At 37.3% G+C, this 21,048-nt stretch overlaps 3 protein-coding genes across 3 annotated transcripts; 2 read left to right on the plus strand and 1 right to left on the minus strand.

Moving 5' to 3' along the window:
• Positions 1-205: 205 nt before the first annotated feature.
• LOC127456409 (chromosome transmission fidelity protein 8 homolog) lies at positions 206-1,567 on the minus strand. Its single transcript, XM_051724882.1, has 4 exons — positions 1,481-1,567; positions 1,266-1,367; positions 1,057-1,174; positions 206-816 (listed from the first exon to the last, which is right to left on the minus strand). Exons 2-4 carry the CDS (start codon positions 1,286-1,288, stop codon positions 583-585), a joined length of 375 nt encoding a protein of 124 aa, XP_051580842.1. The 5' UTR covers positions 1,289-1,367; positions 1,481-1,567; the 3' UTR covers positions 206-582.
• Positions 1,568-2,606: 1,039 nt separating this feature from the next.
• On the plus strand, positions 2,607-14,069 carry LOC127456392 (TBC1 domain family member 15-like). The gene is made up of 17 exons (XM_051724858.1): positions 2,607-2,681; positions 4,605-4,700; positions 4,970-5,041; positions 5,260-5,401; positions 6,460-6,664; positions 8,430-8,532; positions 9,296-9,493; positions 9,649-9,777; positions 10,909-11,012; positions 11,701-11,795; positions 11,957-12,073; positions 12,329-12,429; positions 12,599-12,698; positions 12,808-12,905; positions 13,031-13,147; positions 13,241-13,327; positions 13,511-14,069. Exons 1-17 carry the CDS (start codon positions 2,658-2,660, stop codon positions 13,715-13,717), a joined length of 1,995 nt encoding a protein of 664 aa, XP_051580818.1. The 5' UTR covers positions 2,607-2,657; the 3' UTR covers positions 13,718-14,069.
• A 1,322-nt stretch (positions 14,070-15,391) lies between these two features.
• On the plus strand, positions 15,392-20,834 carry LOC127456398 (tryptophan 5-hydroxylase 2-like). Its single transcript, XM_051724865.1, has 11 exons — positions 15,392-15,706; positions 16,241-16,384; positions 16,642-16,825; positions 16,991-17,130; positions 17,245-17,312; positions 17,494-17,690; positions 18,586-18,721; positions 18,813-18,939; positions 19,441-19,536; positions 19,613-19,746; positions 20,069-20,834. The coding sequence occupies exons 1-11, from the start codon at positions 15,470-15,472 to the stop codon at positions 20,241-20,243; spliced, it is 1,638 nt and encodes a 545-aa protein (XP_051580825.1). The 5' UTR covers positions 15,392-15,469; the 3' UTR covers positions 20,244-20,834.
• Positions 20,835-21,048: the final 214 nt, after the last annotated feature.

Below are 21,048 nucleotides of genomic sequence, written 5' to 3' on the forward strand. Positions count from 1 at the left end.
CACTGTGGCAGCTTACATATACTTAAAGAATCTATACTTCCACAGCATACAATACCTAAAAATGACCATCATGGTCTTTTAACTTCGTTACTTTTTTTACTTGTTATATGTATTTATGTAAATTATGTATGTAAAGGGGATTCCTGGACATACATGTCCCTTATTATTATTTTTGCAAACACTTGTAGGTGAGGGTTTGATCAAATAAAACTTCAATTCAATGTGTGGTTTCTTGTTTCTTTATTAATTCAACTGGCAGGTAACATTTCTTTAGTGGCAAATAAATGTAATTATTCTTCAATAAACAACCATAAGAGCATCGTCTGTCAACAATAAATCAACTTATATTCAACCACTGTTTGACTGTTAAAATCACATATGGCAAGAATACTACTGAAACCTAATTCAGTGATTTATACTGTGATCAGATAGTATACATCAAAACTCAATAAGACGACTTTTCGTCCTTTGTGATTTCAAAGAGTTAAGAGATGACTTGAATCCAGCAGTATGACTTCTGAATGTCTGTGAAGCAGTTCTAGAGTTTTGTGCCGATCAGTCAGTCTGAAAGTTGTGAAATTGCTACACTTTCTTCGGCACATTAGTGATGATAGGTTTGGGTCGGTTTTTAAAGATGAGTTTCTTTTTGATGAGGGCGGAGACAGTGTAAGATGTTGGTTTCTCTTGGTTGGTTTCCATAGTTTCCTCTGCATCCTTAGATAGTCCCGAGTGCTTCATCAGAACAGCAAAGGGCTTCTCCAGTTTGACCTGTTTGCCGTACAGGATGTGATGTCCAACTATAAGGACTGGAACACCCTTGGAGAGGACAGAGTGCATGGCAGGTCATTCAACCAAGAATTCACCATCAGTAAATGGATACAGAAGTGGTTTCATCGTTAAAGTCCTTTCAAATAGGACAAAATAAATGACAATTCAAGGGGTACTGCAGGGGTTACAGTACTTAAGAAATGCAAGCAAACAAAACACTCGGTGTCGTTATAATTAGACCTTTAGTTCTTTCTCGGTCATCCACATAAACATTAGTGTAAAACAAACCTCTTTTGTGTAATGAAGGTCGCCCATCAGATGTCCAGCTAATCCTGTGTTCTGTCTTGACATCACTTCTCCCTGCAGCTCCACTAGCAGCCATTCAGCTGGACCCTCACCAGCATTACTAAAATAAGCATCCCAAATTTGCTCAGAGAAAGGAACAAGCACTTTTATTTCATATTGTGAAAACAGTTGACTTGTATCTTCACACCTACCTTGATATGACTATTTGAACCATTTTTTTTTTAAATTTTAAACTGATTTCGACCAGGATTCACAAATAACAGTTTATGCGGTGTAGACCTTCTTTACAACATCTAAAACAAACAACAACGAAAAACAAATTTAAATATTCCCCCCGAACATTCCGCAGATTATCTACATGCATAAATGCATAGGGATATACTACATGATATAATGTAACTCTCACAGTAGTCAGTCACTTTTTAGACAGTTAATGTTCCATCCGTTCCAGCTGTTTATGCTCTTTTACTGACACGTACAAGAATTTTCCCGCCAGCTGGAACTATATTTCAAAATAAAAGTCCTTAGCACGCGCAAAGCTCCGTCCTGTTTTTTTTTTTTTTTTTAGCATGTTTTGTACCACCAGAGGGCAGTCGGGGCAGTACCCTTTTACATAGTGAGCCTACAATCTTAGCATAAAATAGCATGTTCCATAGACATTCTATGGAATGGAACTGGCGAGAAGACAAGAGGCCGTTTTAATGGGATGTCTATGGAGGAGATTCTTCAGTACGCTGAATAAACTGCTTTTGTGAGGAAACAGCTCACCAGTTAATGAATTGACCGCCTGTTCGCTAATCTTCAACATGTTTTACACTAAAAAGTCCTTTTGGAATGAACTATGTGTGGAGTTTACTACGATAATATTACTCTTTTATAAGAGGAGACACGGATAATTTTGCGACAGGTAGGTGTCACCAGTACCATTAATTTATTATGATGTCCGCAAACGTTGACTTAATGTCGTAACACGCTAGTTGACCGCTCTGTTCTCTCCTTTTAGTGACAAATCATGTCCTTTTTGCAGTGCATTCGCTAGTCCGAACAACAATAAACAACAACAACTATAATAATAATAATAATAATAATAATAATAATAATAATAATAATAGTAGTAGTGTTAGTAGTAGTAGTAATAGCAAACCATTTGTCATATATTAAAACACATGTATTAACAGCAATAATAATAATTATAATAATAATTTTAGAAATATAAGCATATGTCACTTATTAAAACATGTAATAATAATAATAATAATAATAATAGGAAGAAGAAGAACAATAACAACAAGAAGAACAATAACAATAATACTTGTATAAAAATAAATAGTCATTTATTAAAACGCACATTTATTATTATTATTATTATGATTATTATTATTAATAATAATACATTTGTATTACTATTATTACACATCAAGTTTTTTATTTTTTATTAAAAATGAATTACTATTTTAATTCAATGCAAGGATGTCAGTGCGCATGCGAGGCGCTGGCCATGCGGAGGATGACTCGTCAGTGTTGTTGTGGATCGCTGACAGGCACGTGAGCGGTGGTGCTAAGTCGACTATTTAGCAGTCGACATGGCCGCCACAACTGCTCCCAAGGTACTGAGCATGCTACTTTTTAGGTCAATTCACTGTCAAAAACGAAAGAAACCTTCACTTTACCAGTGATTCTCTGTAGGGTTTGGTGTAAATGTTCTGTTTGACTAACTGTTTGAGCATTTAGCGGTGAGAAATCAATAATATACTGGTCTGATAAGCTGCTGTGTTTAGCAACAGTTAGCGTGGCTGCTAGCAGCCAAATACACTGGCAGACAGCAGCTCAACTGTGAAAAACACAAACATCGGAAACAGCCAATAGTCCCAGGAAGTCAATACTGATAGTATTCTGCTGTCTGGATAGTAGAAACCTAAGTGATATTTCTGTGTTCTGTATTCATGAGTCATGAGCTGGCTGGCCTGTGTTGTAAACTAACACAGTCATATTTTATGTAAATCTTAGAAATGATTTGAGTTACACGACAGGTTAACCAACAACGTTAAGCCAGTCTCCGGGGACGTTTTTGTTGCCAATATTTTAAAATAGTTTCGCTTCTTTTTATGAGCTAACTATTGGCACAAACTTCACTTTCTTGTGGATCGTTTTCTCGTCTCTGTAACTCAAGCATGAGCAAGCATCTTGGGCACAATAATGTTTTGACGTTTGAGTATCTTAGTAAGGAAATGCACGCAATAATATTTCAGCTGCCATTACAGATCCATTCTGAAAGTCTAGGAGAAATTACCACGTGAAATGCACATAGATTTAAATATCAGAAATGCATTCCCTGAGCTATACCAGTAGGCTATTGTATTTGCTGAATCATATGAGGTTTTCTGAATTGTTTGATGTCATATGTTGTTTTTACTATCAAAGAACTTGAAAGAACAGTATTTGTGTCCCTACATGGCAGGAGATGCCAAGCCTCAGGCTGCAGACTAACCAGCCTTTCCAGTCACAGGGAATAGAGTACTGAAACAAGTTCTAGAAATGTTTGCTTTCGCTGACCTATTTAGAGAAATGGATTGGCTTAAAGGGGTCATGACATGAGGAATAACATTTTCCTTAATATTTTGACATATAAGAGGTCATTGTACTATAAAAACATACTGTTAGTTTCAGAACTCAAAACTTCCTCCTCACTGCAAAAAGAGCATTTGTTGAAACCAACTCATTTTCTACTGCCTTCACATTGTGATGTCACACTGTGGTGGACATTTGCATCTGACCGCCTCCACAACAACACATCAACACCTACTTTACCTTACATAGCCCGCCCAGCAGCGGTGAGCAGTGAGATGGCAAGTAGAGAGAGCAGGTTAGTCAAGAGCAGAGTGCCAATCATAACAGTGGGCGTGTACTGTCAAGTCTTAAAGGAGAAGCAGCACCAAAACTGAACATTTCTGACAGAGGATCAGAATGAGGGTGGAAAATGATCATGTTTTACAAATATATAACTGTTTTTTGTGCAAAAAAAACTGTACTAATATTATAAGTGAACCTCAAGGAACATATTCAGATAATAAAAAAGGTGTGTCTCGAATCCAGGGCATGCTGAGTGACTCCAATCAGGCTTCCTAAGCAACCAATTGGCCCGGTTGCTAGGGTGGGTAGAGTCACGTTGGGGTAACCTCCTCGTGGTCGCTATAATATGGTTCTCGCTCTCGGTGGGCGCGTGGTGAGTTGTGCGTGGATGCCGCAGAGAATAGCGTGAAGCCTCCAGCATGCTAGGTCTCCGCAGTAACGCGCTCAACAAACCATGTGATAAGATGCGCGGATTGACTGTCTCAGACACGGAGGCAACTGAGATTTGTCCTCCGCCACCCGGATTGAGGTGAGCCACTACACCACCACGAGGACTTAGAGTGCATTGAGAACTGGGCATTCCAAATTGAGGAGAAAAAAAGGGTGTCATGACCCCTTTGAGAGCATAGAATAATCAAACAATGTAGCATTCTCTTGATAGTTACTTTTTCTTTTTATAGGTGGTGTTTGAACATGAGGGAGTCTTCATTCACTCACCTCCAGATGAATCTGAGGATCACGATTTAATATCAGGGTTTCTCCGGATCATTGACAAGGTACTGTGGTTGTCAGTTGCTGTTTTTAATCAAATTGTTCTTATTTGATTGGGCTGCTGTTGTGAATCAAGATTGTTATGATTTATTCATGTTTTACCTGAATTGGATCAGTGTGACCTACATTATTAAAAAGATGTTATACTACATAATTTTATCATGATTAGGACAGCTAATATAATTTTATGATAATCACATCCTGCCAAGTAAATTAAAGTTAATTTGCAGTTACCAATTTCTCTCTGTGTATTTCATTTCTTTTTTAACTACAGGATGGTGAAACCCTTGTGGAATATAAACCGCTGGAGGATGCAGATCCCTCGAACATGTTGTGTGCCTGCAAGGTTTGTTTGTTAGTTCATGAGTAATTATGCATTGTCTGTTTCATCTGTGAAAATTTGAGCATTTATGTTGATTGAGAGTCACAGTTAGTCAGTTTATCCGCCTGCAGTCCTCTCCAGTATTGACAGTTATACAGTTCTGCAATGCTCTGTTACTGTTTAAGATTTTAAATACTTTTACATATGCTGATGTCTGTTTTTTTATTTACTCTCATGTAAAGGACTCCAGCTCAGTTGTGGAATGGACTCAGAGTTCAGAAGACAATCCTTACCATCCTGTTGACCATCAGCTGAGCTATGAAACAGAATGGGACGTAATCAATGCCATCTCATTCAGGAGGAAAGCCCACGCCCATGGAGAGGGTAAATATTACACATCTGGGGCCGCACTACTAAATATTTGAGCGTTGCACCATTAAACTTAGGTAGGACGTAACCCTACGTATAAGCTAAATATTTACAGAAGCCTCTGACCAGGAGTAATGGATAGAATAAAAAATCAGACTCAATAAATGACATCAATGAGCGCATGTATTGGTTGACAGGCTTCTGTCCTTTCGACATATATGATGATGTTGGCATTTACACTCATTTACATTTACGGGAGAAAACAATGTAAAAAACGCACTACTTCAGCATGAAACCGATCTAACGGTGCACTTTCCTGTGTACGTTGCCTGGTGTCAAGTTTCAACATGTACGAAATATCAAATATTAAAATGAATAAATGACTATTTTTCCAGCCTGTTGTATTAGTATTTATTTATTTATTGTCCCTTATTCATTTTAGATACAGTTATTGAATGTAGTTATTTACATAAGCTAAATATATAATTAATGAAATCTTGTTTTATTACCTATCGTATTTTAATGGGATATCATTTATTACAGCTGATAGTTATGAACAAACAAGGTTTGAACAAGATCAAATTGAAGTTCACGGCTGTTTAACACTTCTGTGTACAAATTTGAAGGCTGTTTATTGGATAAATACAGGTAAACATCATATTATTGACTATGCATCACTTTACAGAGAGCTTAGGAACTACTAGTTAAGTCTGGCCTTAAGAACAGGTGGTGCAACCAAATTCAGCACTGACTTAGTTACAAACTAACTAGTAGTTACTAAGCCCTTAGTGTGAACTTCACGTCTCAAGCGAGACCTTACGCACAGCTGGTGTAACCCTACCCTGGTGTCTCATGTGTCTGATGGTTATTATGTGTGTGATGTCGTGGTGGAAGAATTAAAAAAATTCTGCCAGGATTTTACAACTCCTGGTACTTTATTTGTAACTAATGTCTAACGTTTTTTTTTTTTTTTTTGCTCCGCATCAAGTGGTTCTTTTCCTCCATGTCGTGCATTAAAATCATTTAATGCACACCTAACCATGGAATATCCCTTACTTGTTTTGTTGTCACAGGTGGATCAAACCACATAAATGACCGGGTCAAGTGGGCCTTCTCCTTTAATGTGTATGACCTCAGATCTATCACAGTCAAATGTGAGGACTGGTCATGCCTCGTTTTCCACTTGAAGGATGGCATAGCACTGCCAACCATTCATTTCCACCAGGGAGGGAGCACAGCGTTTCTGGATAGCCTGAGGAAATCAGTTCAGATAAGCAAGTAAGTGAAGTATAAGGGGTTGATTTTCTGTCTGAATGGGTCAAGCCTCATCCTTGGCTTAGCTAAAGGCAAACTTATACATTTGCTTAAAATGTATAAAAATTCTATTTATGTTAGATCTGAATGATTTTGCAGTGGTGTTTTTCTATGGGAGCTGTTGACCAGTAGCGTGCACCCCAGAGTTACAGACCTTCTACAAACAGTTTTAAATCTATCTTTAATGACCTTTAATTTAGAGGGATAGTTCACCCAAAAATTAAAAATTCTCTCATTTACTCACCCTCATGCCATCCCAGATGTGCATAACTTTTTCTTCTGCTGAACACAAACAAAGATTTTTAGAAGAATATCTCAGCTCTGTTGGTCCATAAAATGCAAGTGAATGATGGCCAGAACTTTGAAGTTCCAAAATGCATATAAAGGTAGCATAACGACTCCAGTGGATAAATTCATTTCTTCAGAAGTGATATGATGTGTTAAATATTTAAGTCCTTTTTTACTGAAAATCTCTATTTTCACTTCCATGTTCTTCTTCTTTTGTTTTTGACGATTCACATTCTTTGTACATATTGCCACCTACTGGGCAGAGAGGAGAATTTATAGGAAATAATTATATGAGGGTGAGAGAATTTTCATTTCTGGGTGAACTATCCCTTTAACTGCTGTGAAAATTTTTGAGTAATGACGCAAACAAGTAATTGAATCAAAGTTTTGAATCATTTCATTGAAATGAACCATGGAATAACGGAAACTAATAATTTGAAACTGACTAGCTTAAACTACACTTTTGCTACTGAAATCCAAAGGAATCTTCCGGATTCAATACAAGTTAGCTCAATCGAAAGCATTTGTAATGTAGCATTATGTTGATTACAATATATAGACTAGTGTATTAAAAAATTATGGTTGAAGTAAGGCAGGTACAATGGAAGTGAATGGGGCTGGGCTGCAATGTTCCCGATGTTGCTTCATTTGATATTTCCAGCAAAATCATGAATATATAAATATTCCATAGGTCAGCCCTGTTGGGTTGTACATAACCGTATGTACCATCAGATCTCTTCCCCTGAATGAATATAGCTTAATGCTTTCATTATTCCTGTCCTTATCTGAAAAGTGATCCCTGACCTTTTAATTCACTAAATACCACAGGCATTAAGATTACTCTCTAAGACTCATCGCCTTGTGACCAAATACAATCCTTTATCTGAAGACTTGCCTCTTTAAAACTGAAAACATCAAAATGCAACCCAATTTGCATGCAAACGAGAAGACTGTGCTGGAATATCTCAGCACCTTTGAGGAAGTCCTGCATGTATTCTGTGGCGAGAGGCTGTGCTTGTGACTGAAATGAAATGAAATGAATAAATGTTGTGACTCATGTAAGGTCAAAACACAGCTGTTCGTTAGAGTTAAGGCTTCATGAAAGGGACAGGAAGACTCTCCTCTCACCCTTGTTAAATATCACACCAGATTAAATCTGGCTGTAAGCATGCTGAATTCAGTGCAGCCGAGGAACAGATAGCTGTTATTAAAGTTCTTATCTCAGGCTCCATAATGAAATGGAGGCTGGTCTTTGTTGGCTCGGCTTCTGCTGTCATTCAACCCAAAGAGCGATATGAACAATGATGTCATATGTTTACTATTCAAATACTTTGCTTGTTTGTTATGTTTACCTCTGTAATTATTGATGGTATTGCATTATTGAGCTGTACAATGAATCTTCATATCAATATGCTAATTCCATTGTCTCTGTCTTTTAAAGGAGTCCGGATGATGAAAATGTCCTAATCGTCAGCACCTATAGCAAAGCTTTCTCACAGTCCTTCGAAAATCTTCTGGATGACACAAACTATGGCTTTGTACAGGTATGTGATTTATAGTGAGAACACTATATGATAAGAGTATTATACTAGTTACCATTCATGCATTGATCTTTATACTGTGTTTATTCAAATATGAAGTATATACAGTTATGCTAAAGCACGGAAAAGTGAAAATATGTCTATGTCCAGTGTTTTCTACCAAGGGTCCAAAAATTTATTTCTAGAAGTGGGTAATGTGGTGTATAGCTTTATTTTACATTCATGGTCAAGGTTTTGATAATGTTACTGTGACAGGTCTCATGTCAGCTTCAGGGAAAATGAGGAAGCGGGAACCAGCTTACACACTTTAGTGTTGTTTATTGACGCTTTTCAGCTTACACACAAACAGAATAAGCTCAATCGCTCAATAAACTTCAATATAAAGGAACGCTATCTCTCCTAAACTCTGGCAGCGTCGTCGTAGGGCTCCTGTACCTCTCTCTCTTCATCTGCAGCTCTGGCTGCTTTTTATCTCTCTCCAGCATCTCACTGCAACACAAAACAGCTGTTAGAGGTAATTTTTCCCAGGTGGCAATCCTTACCACTTTCCTCTCACGCTCAACCACACCCTCATCTCCACAGTTACTAATGAATGGTATTATACATTGTTATTGATAAAACCTAGCTTTTTAATATTATGGCGTTGGGTTGGATGAGATTTTGGGTGGTTGGAAAAGGTTGACAATCCCTAATTTGTGTGATAGATTGAAAGTCAACAATGTTGTAGCCTTCGCAATGATTTCACAAGCTCACCTCCCCCAAACAGAAATTCAAGAAGGATCCCTACACTACGACGCTGGGTGGCTTTTCCAAAGTCACTAACTACATCTTTGACGCCTTTTGGGCACCTGGGTTAGAGTGTCACCAGCGGCCAGTGGAGGAGGTGGCAGACCTGTTGGGAGAACTCATTCCCGGACTAGAGATAAACCAACAGGAAGAGCCAGGATTTGAAGTCATCACCAGAGTGAGTGGATACAGATCTAAATCTAATCCCTGCCCAGATTCAGGTTCATTCTAGACACAGACAGCTGACCTGAGGCATCCTGTACAAAAAATACTGTGTCTGCAAACATGTGGTTGTAAAACAATCGACTTGAAGTGTGTCTATGTGTTTGCCAGCTTGATCTAGGACTGAGGCCAGAGGTGCAAAGGAAAGAGCCAGTTACAATGAAAGAATGGGCAAAATACCAGGATTCAGAGGGAAGAACGAACAACGTACCTCACATAAAGAATCTTATATTTAAAGGGGTAAGATGTTGCTTTGAAATCATCACGTTATGATAATATACGTCATTTTTTTTTTTTTTTTTTTTATCTCATGAGACCCTGCGTCCACATGCTTGGACATTACGTTTTGGCTTTGCTTTAGGCTATGCATAATTTAATTTAATTTAAACTGACTGATCTCAGTTCAAGAGACACTAGGCTGTCATTAAAGGGTTAAACTTTCAACGCACCAAGTCATATGATAAAACAACATGGCCCCGATCTCAGCTTACTTTGTCTTTTGGGAGAAACAGCAACAAAACTACATCTGGTAAGAAACCTCATTACGTTTTTAAATTAAAACCTGTTTGAGTCAAAAGAGTAGAGTCTCTAGTTTCATCCGATATGCCATTGTAAAAATTTCATTGATATATCGGGAAATGGCATGCCGTTAAACACAATAACCACGTACGTGGACTATAGGTTCATTTTCCTTAAAATGTCCTATATTCAGTGTGCATTATCACATTGAGAATCAATGGATGCATCCAAAAGCTGGAAAATGTTGCTTTCAGAGGCTGCATACAGAGTTAGAATGAAAATAAGGTGCATTTGAAACTGTTCTAAGACCAGTGCAGACAGACAGCACACTGGAGGTCGAGTCATTCCCTAATTAGGGAGCAGAATTATTTATGCTAATTTCTGATGTAGTGTATGTAATGTCTCAAAAACATGAATAACCAACACTACTTTCTATATCTTGGTATTATTTAAAATTTCACAACTTAGTCACAATGTCCACATATGTTGACATACATTTTTAGGAAAACTATTTGGTTTTCCTAAAAATGTCTTAGGGTCTAGTAGTTACAAATAAAAAGGGAAATGGAAAATGCACACAGCAGTCATGCTCGGATCTTAGGAGGTTAAAGCAAAATATCTGTAACGTCTCTTGATACATTGTTAGCATACATCACAATCTGACAGGTTTGGATGCATTTCTTTTAAAATGTTATATATTCAAACTTGGAAACTTGACGGAATTTAAAGGAGTCTGAAATGAGCTGTTGTCCTATGACCTTTTGTCCATCTTTCAGTAAGACCACCAGAAAAAACTGTATTTCAGAAGATGAAAATCATCAAGGTTGTTTTTGTTGTTTTTGATCTTAACAGGGTCTTTGCCATGTGGTGAGAAAAGAGGCCTGGAAGTTTTTGCTGGGTTATTTTCCATGGAACAGTACCCACGAAGAAAGGAAACTCATCCAAAAGAGAAAAACGTATGCACAGCGCCCTCAGGCCACGTCCACACTTATACGTTTTCGTTTGAAAACGCATCTTTTTCTTTATGTTTTGGCCTTTGGTCCACACTGAAACTGCATTTTTGACAGCAAAAAACTGAGCTTTTCGAAAACGCTCGCTCTCCCAAGTGGATAAATATGAAAATGCTATCTTTGTGTTGTAGTGTGGACAGGGAAAGCGGAGATATCTGAAAACAATGACGTATTTGTTGTCATGTGACGCAGTCATGTGATCCATTCAACCCAAAACAATCAAGATGGTGACCTATGTTGTTGCAGTGTTGTTGTGCCTGTTGCTAATTTTTATGGCGTTGTTAAAAATAAATGTTCGTTTGTACAACCTTCACAATGCATTCCTTCAAAGGCGACGGGAAGTTTACTCGGAATTGCTGTCCAGCAACACAACACGAGGACAATTGCATTTCAGACCGCACAAGGAATGCTGATTTTTTGCATGCGCATTAATTGGATTTAAGCATTTTCATACGTTTCAGTGTGGACAAGCAACTTTTGGAAAATGCTTGAAAATGGCAGTGTGGACAGAGAATGTTTCTAAAATGAAAACGCAGTTTTTAAATGTATCTGGAATAATGTAAATGTAGCCTCAGAGAATCAACAAGAGCATGATTATTAATTCTCGTAAGATCTTGTGTTCTCATTTCAACAGGGATGAATACTTCAGAATGAAGCTTCAATGGAAGTCCATCAGTATGGAGCAGGAGAGGAGGAACTCTAGGTTACGAGATTACCGGAGTCTCATTGGTATGTCTGTAATCATATTGCAAATTTAACTCTTTAGTTCTCTTAAAATTGTTTTTCACAGAGTAGTAAACACAGTTGCCTAAAGGAATTACTTTTGGAAATATAATCAACACATGCAACTTTACCTGCAATGAAGCTTTTGATGAATTTGTGATCTCTAGAAAAAGATGTCAACCGAACCGACCGCAACAACAAGTTTTATGAAGGCTTGGACAACCCTGGTTTGATGTTACTACATGACATTCTGATGACGTACTGCATGTACGACTTTGATTTAGGTGAGTGATTATAAATGTTTGAATTTTTTTGTTGTGGGGAAATACAGTACAGTTTCTCTTAATAAAAAATAGCAAATTCTGTTCTGTTCTGACATGTTGGTAAGGACATTTTAATCCTTTTTTAAGAATTGTCTAAAATCCTCTAGCTAATGTAATTTGGCTTTACTTGCACATTTAATTATTTAGATTATGTAATCTTAAGTGCTCTTTAAAATAATGTTGCCTGTATTTACCCAGTTTCCTGTTCCTGTGCAGGGTATGTGCAGGGCATGAGTGATCTGTTGTCTCCCATTCTCTTCGTGATGGAGAATGAAGTTGATGCCTTCTGGTGCTTTGTTTCCTTCATGGATGAGATGGTAATGACTTTATCTTGATGGTTTTGTTGCACAAAGATATAGTTGCATCAATAAAGCATGTTCCTGTCCTCATGCTATTGCTGTTGTGTGCAAACAATTTAAATGTAGTAAATGAGCTAAAATAACCGCATTTAAAATATTACAATAAGTTGTACAATGTCTGTTACAGCATGAAAACTTTGAGGAGCAGATGCAGGGGATGAAGACCCAACTGATCCAGCTCAGCACGTTGCTACGGCTTTTAGACCTGGCCTTCTGGAACTACTTGGGTAAGATACCCAGAAGAATACTTATTAGAATTGTTTTTTTCTTAATAGTTACTTCATAGTGTTATTGTGAGGATTCCTTTGTGCTTGCTTATGTTTATGTATTTTGCAGAGGCACAGGATTCTGGGTACTTATATTTCTGTTTTCGGTGGTTATTGATCCGATTCAAGAGAGAACTTCATTTTCAGGATGTCCTTCGCCTTTGGGAGGTGTGTGATAATCTAAGTTTATAAGTGTACATGACAACTTGAGATGTTCCATCAGAATTTTGATTACACTTGGTTAGGTTGCATTTGATATTAATATTTTATTCAATTAATATTTTTCTTGTCAGGTCATGTGGACTGGACTGCCTTGCCAAAACTTTCACCTTCTGGTGTGCTGTGCCATGTTAGACTCAGAGAAACAAAAAATCATGGACAGAAAATATGGATTCAATGAAATCCTAAAGGTAAGCTTATAGACTTAACTATAACTCCAAGTGTGTTAGTCTAATAAATTTGCTTGTGCATAAAATTAACCTAATGATACATTATATTTACAGCATATAAATGAACTTTCCATGAAACTGGACATCGAAGAAATTCTTTGCAAATCCGAATCCATCTGTATGCAGATAAAGAATTGTAAGGTAAGTCTGAATAGTGATTCACAACATGAAATCTGACCCATTACTCTAGTACACTGATCAGTGAAACTCTTTCTTGTGTATTGTATTGAAAGTGTTCAATTCTGTTTCAATAGTATGTGATTTATTCTGTAATTGTTTATTTTTACATTCATATCCAGTTTTGTTTATTTGATTCCCTCTAAGGACTTGCCCCATTCAGTGATTGAGATACTGGGTCTCAACACAGTCACTGAAACCTCTGCACTCTTAGAAACCAGTGAATATGGAATTCTTGAGTCACCTCAAACCTCATCACGATCCACGCACAGACAAGATCACCTCATCTCCAATGGCCATAGTCACTTAAAAGAGACAACACACAATGGCTGCAAAGAAGCATTCATTTCCTAGTGTACAGCACTACATGATGTATAGTACAGATTTTTGTAAGCCCCTGTATCCAAGCAGGATGAACAGTATTGGATAGCATTGTAGATATTTGCTATCAAATGTCACATTGTAAAATATCCCAGAGAAAATATATGAATGTAAAACTAGGATCTAAAAGGATCCTAAAGCATTATTTTTGTAATTTCTTGTACCATATTGTCTTTAATTGAAATAACCATTCCTTCTCACTGTATAGAGTTTTCACAATGTTACAGATGTGGGGCTACCTTTGTTCAATATTAAAATATTTTTTTTCTTATCAGTTGCCCTTCTCCTAAATCATCCAAAGATTCAAATTAAAACCAGTCCTCTACATTTTAGCCTGTGTTATAATTCAGAATCCAGTTTGCTTGAAACTGAGCTGAGCTCAACTGAAAGGTTGTTGTTGTTTTGGAGAGAAAAGGGTAATTCAGTGGTGGTGGAACTGAATTGATATTTTACAATGAAACAACCCAAAATGTATCGTGCTTGTTCTTTATGCTTTATGTTTTCTTTGTCAGTTGAAATTAGCCATTTAGTACTATGTAATATTATTATATAGTTAATGTGTTACATAATAGAAGATTACCCATATATAAATTACAAAAAAATAGAGTTTCACTATAAATTTGCAAAGCCAAAAATCTCAAAACTATGTGTTATAAAAGTGGGAGAAAGACTTAAATGGACCCCTGGAAAGTTTTGTGACTATATAAACTAAAGTCAATAGTTCCAACTGGCATACAAATTTGGCCTCTAAAATGGCTCCGATTATTTATAGTCGGTAGTGTTCGTTCAATCCGCGTACTCTGACATTTGCAGATGAGATGAGGAGACGGTGAAAATACTGATTGAGGACCAAAATGTCTTTTATCCATTCATAACAACAGCCCACAACAAAGCCACTCAGAATCAACTTCCATCTCTTTCATTTCCTGTTTCACAGGAAATTGCCTCAGAGGCAGCTGATAGCTCGCTGCACACCAAAGTAATGTTATCTTTCTTCCAGCACTCTTTCATTAAGAAATGGCAGCATTCTGTGCACTGACAAACATTCACTCATTTAGCAAAACCATAAACAATAAGGTCAGAGGACACTTTTGCCCTGGACATGTTCTTGTTGGATGCCAGGATGCTAACAACAATAATGCTGAAATTTGCATTATTGTTGTTAGCATCCTTGCAATTTACCCTGGTTTTTGACCGATTCTCATTATAGCTCATAAAAGATTTTGCTTATCCTTTATACTGAAAATGTAATTCCTGTCTCTAAACCCAAGATCTAAAGGATGCACTACACAAAGTCCTTGAAATCACACAAAAACAATAGGGGGTGGGTGACATTTGCCATTGTGCATTTTGAATGTCTCCCTCTCTTTGTCTTCCAGCAGTAAGCAGTTAAAAACACAATTTCTGGAAATCTTGAAATCTGAATTCTTTAGCTCAAGATTTCATTTCTCCTCTAGGTAAGATGATGCACTGAGCTTATCCACTTCAATCAGGGGCCTGACGTGTCAGCATTTTCTAATGGAGGAGCCAGCCTCCATTAGAATATCACCTACACTGTGAGAGAGCGGCCCTTATCAACGTCATTCGTCACAGTATATAATCCAAGCTCTGCTACTGACAGGGAGGAGTGTCAGGTACTGAACCACAGCCAAGGAGCTGCCTATGACTTCGGAGGGGCTGTTCAAATAAAAATCATCTTAGGCATTAGTACCTTTACCATATGACATGCAGGGAAAGAAGACGTCCCAAGAGACAGTAACTATGTCCTCTGAACTGCAAGCTTATCCGAAGGGGACCCCAACAGCCCCTAAATCACCCGTGGGACTTCTTAGGAAGAGGGGTCAACAAGCAGTCCCCAAGATGCAACCTGCTATGATGATGTTCTCCAGCAAATACTGGGCTCGCCGAGGACTATCTTTGGATTCAGCAATGTTTGACCAGCAACACCTTGGAGCCTCCATGGTGCGTACTGAACAGTTCTGATAGACATTAACATTAGTAACCTTGTTTTGATGGTGCATTCAATGTTTTTGAAATGCCATGTCAGATATACATATTATTCATATATGGGGAAACAGTGACTTTGCTTAGGGACTATGTGAAATGATATTTGATTTTTGTCATTTTTTACCTAATTGTTCCATCAATCTTAAATTTACACTGGAAAGCTTATTGAGAGGTGTGTTCATTGGGGATGCTGAATGTAGAGACAAATCTAATGAATGTGAAATGACTAAATTCACTAATTTCATTTCTTAGCTTAAGTTCAGGTACAGTGCCATAATATGTTTTGAAACCGAGAAACCAAAAATCAGTTAAAGGCAGTTAAAATGTCAAAGTGTCTCTCTGAAAATTCTGCTTTTAAGGTCCTTATTGGTTATTTAATGCAACACTTTCATTTAAAGCACTTAATAAAAAAAAAAAAAAAAGATCTGCTTTAATCTCAAGCCATGTTGCATCTTAAGAGTTTTATATTCACTAAACACCTTCACACAGCTCCGCGGGACATCCTTTAATCGGATAGAAGAAAAACCTGACAAAGAGGAACATAAATCCACTCATGACCTTGGGAAACTATCAGTGATTTTTTCTCTGAAGAATGAAGTGGGCTGTCTGGTGAAAGCCTTGAGGCTCTTTCAGGTTAGTGAATATCCTTCCATGGAGTAAGTAAAAAGTACATTTCAATGAATGTATCCAATTCATCCCAATGTAAAAAATAGCCCAACATACCTTAATTCACTATACTTGTGTACGAATAAGGTACTTCAAGCATCTTGAAACGTTTCTTCATTCCGTAATGTTGACACTGTGATGCAGCCGTGACAACAAGAGTAACATCTTGCCATTTTAGTAAACTGACTGTGCATTGTCTCTGTTTGCTGTACCTATGTTTAAAGGAAAAGCATGTGAATTTGGCCCACATTGAGTCTCGTCGATCCAAGAGAGTTTCCAATGAGGTGGAGATATATGCAGAGTGCAGTTGCACAAAGAAGGAGTTTAATGAGATGGTGCAGTACCTGAAAGATCATGTCAACGTTATCTCATATGACACGCCTCAACATGTGTGGTCAGAAGAGACTGGTAAGCCTCTCATATGCTTATACACCTGAATCTTAATTTGGAGTCACTAGGACCTTTGTCAATCAGTTTTATTCAAAAGCACTTTGTTATTGCTTTGGATTTGCTTGAGTGGAGTGTGTACTTGGCTTTGAAATTATGCTAATGTTGTTTGGCTCTTATGTCTAGACTGTTTGGACTGTGTGTGTGTTTTGGGTGGGTTGCCAAGTGGAGAAGGAATACCTTGGTTTCCCCAGAAGATCTCTGAGCTGGACCAATGCTCTCACAGAGTGCTAATGTATGGTTCTGAACTGGATGCTGACCATCCGGTAAGTAAATCTGCTTTGTGGCACTGTGGCATCTTGAATGGTACCTCCTTTCAAGGATGAACAATATAGACTGTTTACTCATGATTTTAGAGATTGTCTTTTCTCTTGTTGCAGGGATTTAAAGACAAGGTGTATCGGCAGAGAAGGAAGTACTTTGTGGAGGTTGCAATGAACTACAAATTGTTAGTATTGATTATAGTATAGTTGATATTCTCATACAGTTAATATTGGTATTGGGTTCCTGTAGCTCTGGTAGAGCATGGCACTATCAACACTAAGGTCATGCATTTGATTTGAAAAAAGTTGCTGAGGTTTCTTCCATTTCTTCCTTATAATGAATCGGAAATATGTTTTGTTTAACAGTGGGCAGCCAATCCCACGGATAGAGTACACACCAGAGGAGGTAAAGACTTGGGGAGTGGTTTTCAGAGAGCTGACCAAACTTTATCCAACCCATGCCTGCTGCGAGTATTTGAAAAACCTCCCTCTTCTCACAAAGCATTGCGGGTACAGAGAGGACAACATCCCACAGCTGGAAGATGTATCTCTATTCTTACGAGGTAAAAGTGTGAAAATCACATCCATGTAAATGCTTTAAACAAATACTTAAGGGATATATCACCCAAAAATGAAAATTTTCTCATCATTTACTCACTCTCATGCCATCCCAGATGGCCAGATGTGTATGAATTTCTTTATTCTGCAAAACACAAAGGAAGATTTTTAAAAGAATATTTCAGCTCTATTGGTCCATACAATGCAAGTGAATGGTGGCTAGAACTTTGAAGCTCCAAAAAGCACATAAAGCAAGCATAAAAGTATTCTACATGACTCTAACAGTGGTTAAATCTGTCTTTAGAAGTGATATGATAGGTGTGGGTGAGAAACAGATCAATATTTAAGTCCTTTTTTACTATAAATCTCCACTTTCAGTTTCACATTCTAAAAATGAAAGTAGAGATTTATGGTAAAAAAAAAAAAAAAAAGGGCTGAAATTTTGTTCTGTTTCTCACCCAAAGTGATGGCATTGTTTCAGAGGACATATATTAAACCACTGGATTTTTGGCTCTTAAACACTTCCTCTGCCTTCTCAGATTCAGAGGAACCATGAGCTTTTAGGATATCTGCAGAGTGCTTTCTCTTATAGATTATTTGACAGACTGACCACAGCCTTCATTGAAAGTGTGGTGCCAGAACATGAGTGGGGCAGATTCAAAAGTCTGGTCACCATTCACTTACATTGTAAAGACCAACAGAGCTGAGATATTTTTCTAAAAATCTTTGTTTGTGTTCTGCAGAATAAAGAATATCCTACACAACTGGGATGGCATGAAAGTAAGTAAATTATGAGAAATTAAATTTGTGTGTGAACTTTCCCTTTAACACATTAAGTGTTACTATGAAGAATAAACGGAACTCTATGAAACACTAATATGGAGGTTGTGACCATTGCAGAGAGGTCCGGATTTACCGTACGACCTGTAGCGGGGTATCTTTCACCACGAGACTTCCTAGCTGGTCTGGCGTATCGAGTGTTTAATTGCACTCAGTATATACGTCATAGCACAGACCCACTCTACACACCAGAACCGTAAGTACAAGTCACAAACAAAATATTTTTTTTTACTCTTTATCACTTTTAAGCTGTAAATAATTTCCATGTGATCAATGCTTGGCCTCAGCGACACCTGCCATGAACTACTGGGTCATGTACCGCTCCTGGCAGATCCCAAGTTTGCTCAGTTTTCACAGGAGATTGGCCTTGCCTCTCTTGGTGCTTCAGATGAGGACGTGCAAAAGCTGGCAACAGTAAGTGTGACACCAGCCAAATGAATCTTTAAATGTCATCTTGACTTTGCGCACTTGACTGGCACAGGTTCTTAACATAATCACAAATGATACAGAAATAAAAAGGTCACAGGATTGTTTCATGGTTTTATTGCAGCATTTTACTGTCAAGATTTGATCTATAGTGTCGAGTCACATGCATTTGCACTGAGTTTAAATCAGATCAGTGGCTCTATGTGGCGAATTTCAAGAAGAGACAATCAAATCTGGAGATAAGGCCTTTGGGGGCCCAAATATGAGTGGATCCTTCTCATAAGAGCCTTATATGAGAAGAGAGGACAGAATTAAAGTACATTACTTGCTTAAGCATGACAACAGCTCTTATCACACTTAACCATGGTATATTGCAAGATTATAACAACATTTCTACTAGAAAATTGTGTCTCTGTACCTTTTATGCAACGTTTATTATGTAGCAGGTTTTACACACTACTGTAATTAACCGCTATGCTTTTTTGTCAGTGCTATTTCTTCACAATTGAGTTTGGCCTGTGCAAACAGGATGGTCAGTTGAGAGCCTATGGAGCAGGTCTACTGTCTTCTATTGGAGAGTTAAGGGTATGAAGCCAACATAATCAAACATACGGCACATGTTAATTATTATTTGAATGAATAATCTTCTTTGATTATGCAGCATGCACTATCTGACAAAGCAACTGTCAAGATGTTTGATCCCAGAACCACATGCTACCAGGAGTGCCTCATTACAACATTTCAAGATGTTTATTTTGTCTCTGAGAGTTTTGAAGAGGCAAAAGAGAAAATGAGGTAACTATACAGTACATCTATTTAGTCATGAGCAGAAATCTAATAACAGATTTCATCTGTGTAAAAGAGACACATTTGGACTTGGAAAATATTTGACATTTTCGGAATGAACATTGAACAAGAATTTAAATGGATAATGCTGGCATCATTTAAGCACACTCTTGTTGTACCAAAACCATTTGACTTATTCATCTGTGGTACACGAAGATGCTATCATTCCTTTACATTTGGAATTGCTTGAGGATAAGTAAATTGCAATAGTTTGCATTTTTGGTTGAACAAACCCTTTAATTCATGATCTAACAGTGTTCCCCCTTAACAGGGAATTTGCTAAAACAATAAAGAGGCCTTTTTCTGTCTACTACAACCCGTACACTCAGAGCATTGATTTACTGAAGGACACCAGGAGCATTGAGAATGTGGTGCAAGATCTACGCAGTGACCTAACCACTGTCTGTGACGCCCTGGGAAAAATGAACACGTACCTTGGGATCTAGAGCCAAAGTTAACAATGAATACATGGCTTAACTGCAGATGAATTATGAATGCAAATGCAACTTTGTGTTTTACATTAGAAATATAATTGAATTCAAATTACATAAACTAAATACTGTAACAGTTTCAAGCTGTATCATATCAATATCAAGTTCATTAGACTTGCCTTGTTATCAGGATGTACACTAATTAAAGGTGTTAACATGGCACAGTACTGAAATACTGCAAACATATTCATCATATTACATACATAATCAACATTATATTGTAATAAAACACAATGTGACTAACTCACATTTTTCACCAGGATACCAAGGAAAACAGGATTTAACTTTGTTCAAGTCATCGCTAGTTATCAAATATTGCCTCTTTGTGCCTCTGATAATTGTAATGTGCTCATTAAAGAATTATAACGGATTATTAACATGTTTAGGTGTTTTATTTTAACTACATATTGCAGTGTGCAGCACGTGATGCTAGCTTATATATATACTCAACAACACAAATCAATGTATATATCACTAAGTACTGCTCTGATTTCAATGCCATACTGTTTACGTAAGAGTTGGTTTGTGGTATTTGCATTATTTGTTGCTAAGAATGTCAACTTCAATAAACTATTATATTTTAGCATTACATGTTGCTTATCACTGTGTTGAGAACACATGCTATTTTATCTTGACAAATGCTTCATGAGAAATTTACTGACTACAGAGTAAATTTGTGTAAACAAGTTATCAAACCACAAGAAATTATTCAAGTGCATATTCAATACTGTCAAAAATATACCCATTAAAATAACACAAG

Source organism: Myxocyprinus asiaticus, chromosome 18 (genome assembly GCF_019703515.2).
Source record: "Myxocyprinus asiaticus isolate MX2 ecotype Aquarium Trade chromosome 18, UBuf_Myxa_2, whole genome shotgun sequence".
In the NCBI taxonomy this organism is placed as follows: Eukaryota; Metazoa; Chordata; class Actinopteri; order Cypriniformes; family Catostomidae; genus Myxocyprinus; species Myxocyprinus asiaticus.

What these genes read in the sequence shown, in the direction of transcription:
- LOC127456409 (XM_051724882.1), bottom strand. Translation starts at nt 1,288, where the DNA reads ATGGTTCAAATAGTCATATCAAG. An exon ending in GTTCAAATAGTCATATCAAG is followed by an intron (nt 1,175 to 1,265) that starts GTAGGTGTGAAG and finishes TGCTTATTTTAG; the next exon opens with TAATGCTGGTGAGGGTCCAG. An exon ending in ACCTTCATTACACAAAAGAG is followed by an intron (nt 817 to 1,056) that starts GTTTGTTTTACA and finishes GTCCTCTCCAAG; the next exon opens with GGTGTTCCAGTCCTTATAGT.
- LOC127456392 (XM_051724858.1), top strand. Translation starts at nt 2,658, where the DNA reads ATGGCCGCCACAACTGCTCCCAAG. An exon ending in CCGCCACAACTGCTCCCAAG is followed by an intron (nt 2,682 to 4,604) that starts GTACTGAGCATG and finishes TTCTTTTTATAG; the next exon opens with GTGGTGTTTGAACATGAGGG. An exon ending in CAAACTATGGCTTTGTACAG is followed by an intron (nt 8,533 to 9,295) that starts GTATGTGATTTA and finishes TCCCCCAAACAG; the next exon opens with AAATTCAAGAAGGATCCCTA.
- LOC127456398 (XM_051724865.1), top strand. Translation starts at nt 15,470, where the DNA reads ATGCAGGGAAAGAAGACGTCCCAAGAGACAGTAACTATGTCCTCTGAA. An exon ending in GTTGCAATGAACTACAAATT is followed by an intron (nt 17,313 to 17,493) that starts GTTAGTATTGAT and finishes TTTGTTTAACAG; the next exon opens with TGGGCAGCCAATCCCACGGA. An exon ending in GAGGCAAAAGAGAAAATGAG is followed by an intron (nt 19,747 to 20,068) that starts GTAACTATACAG and finishes CCCCCTTAACAG; the next exon opens with GGAATTTGCTAAAACAATAA.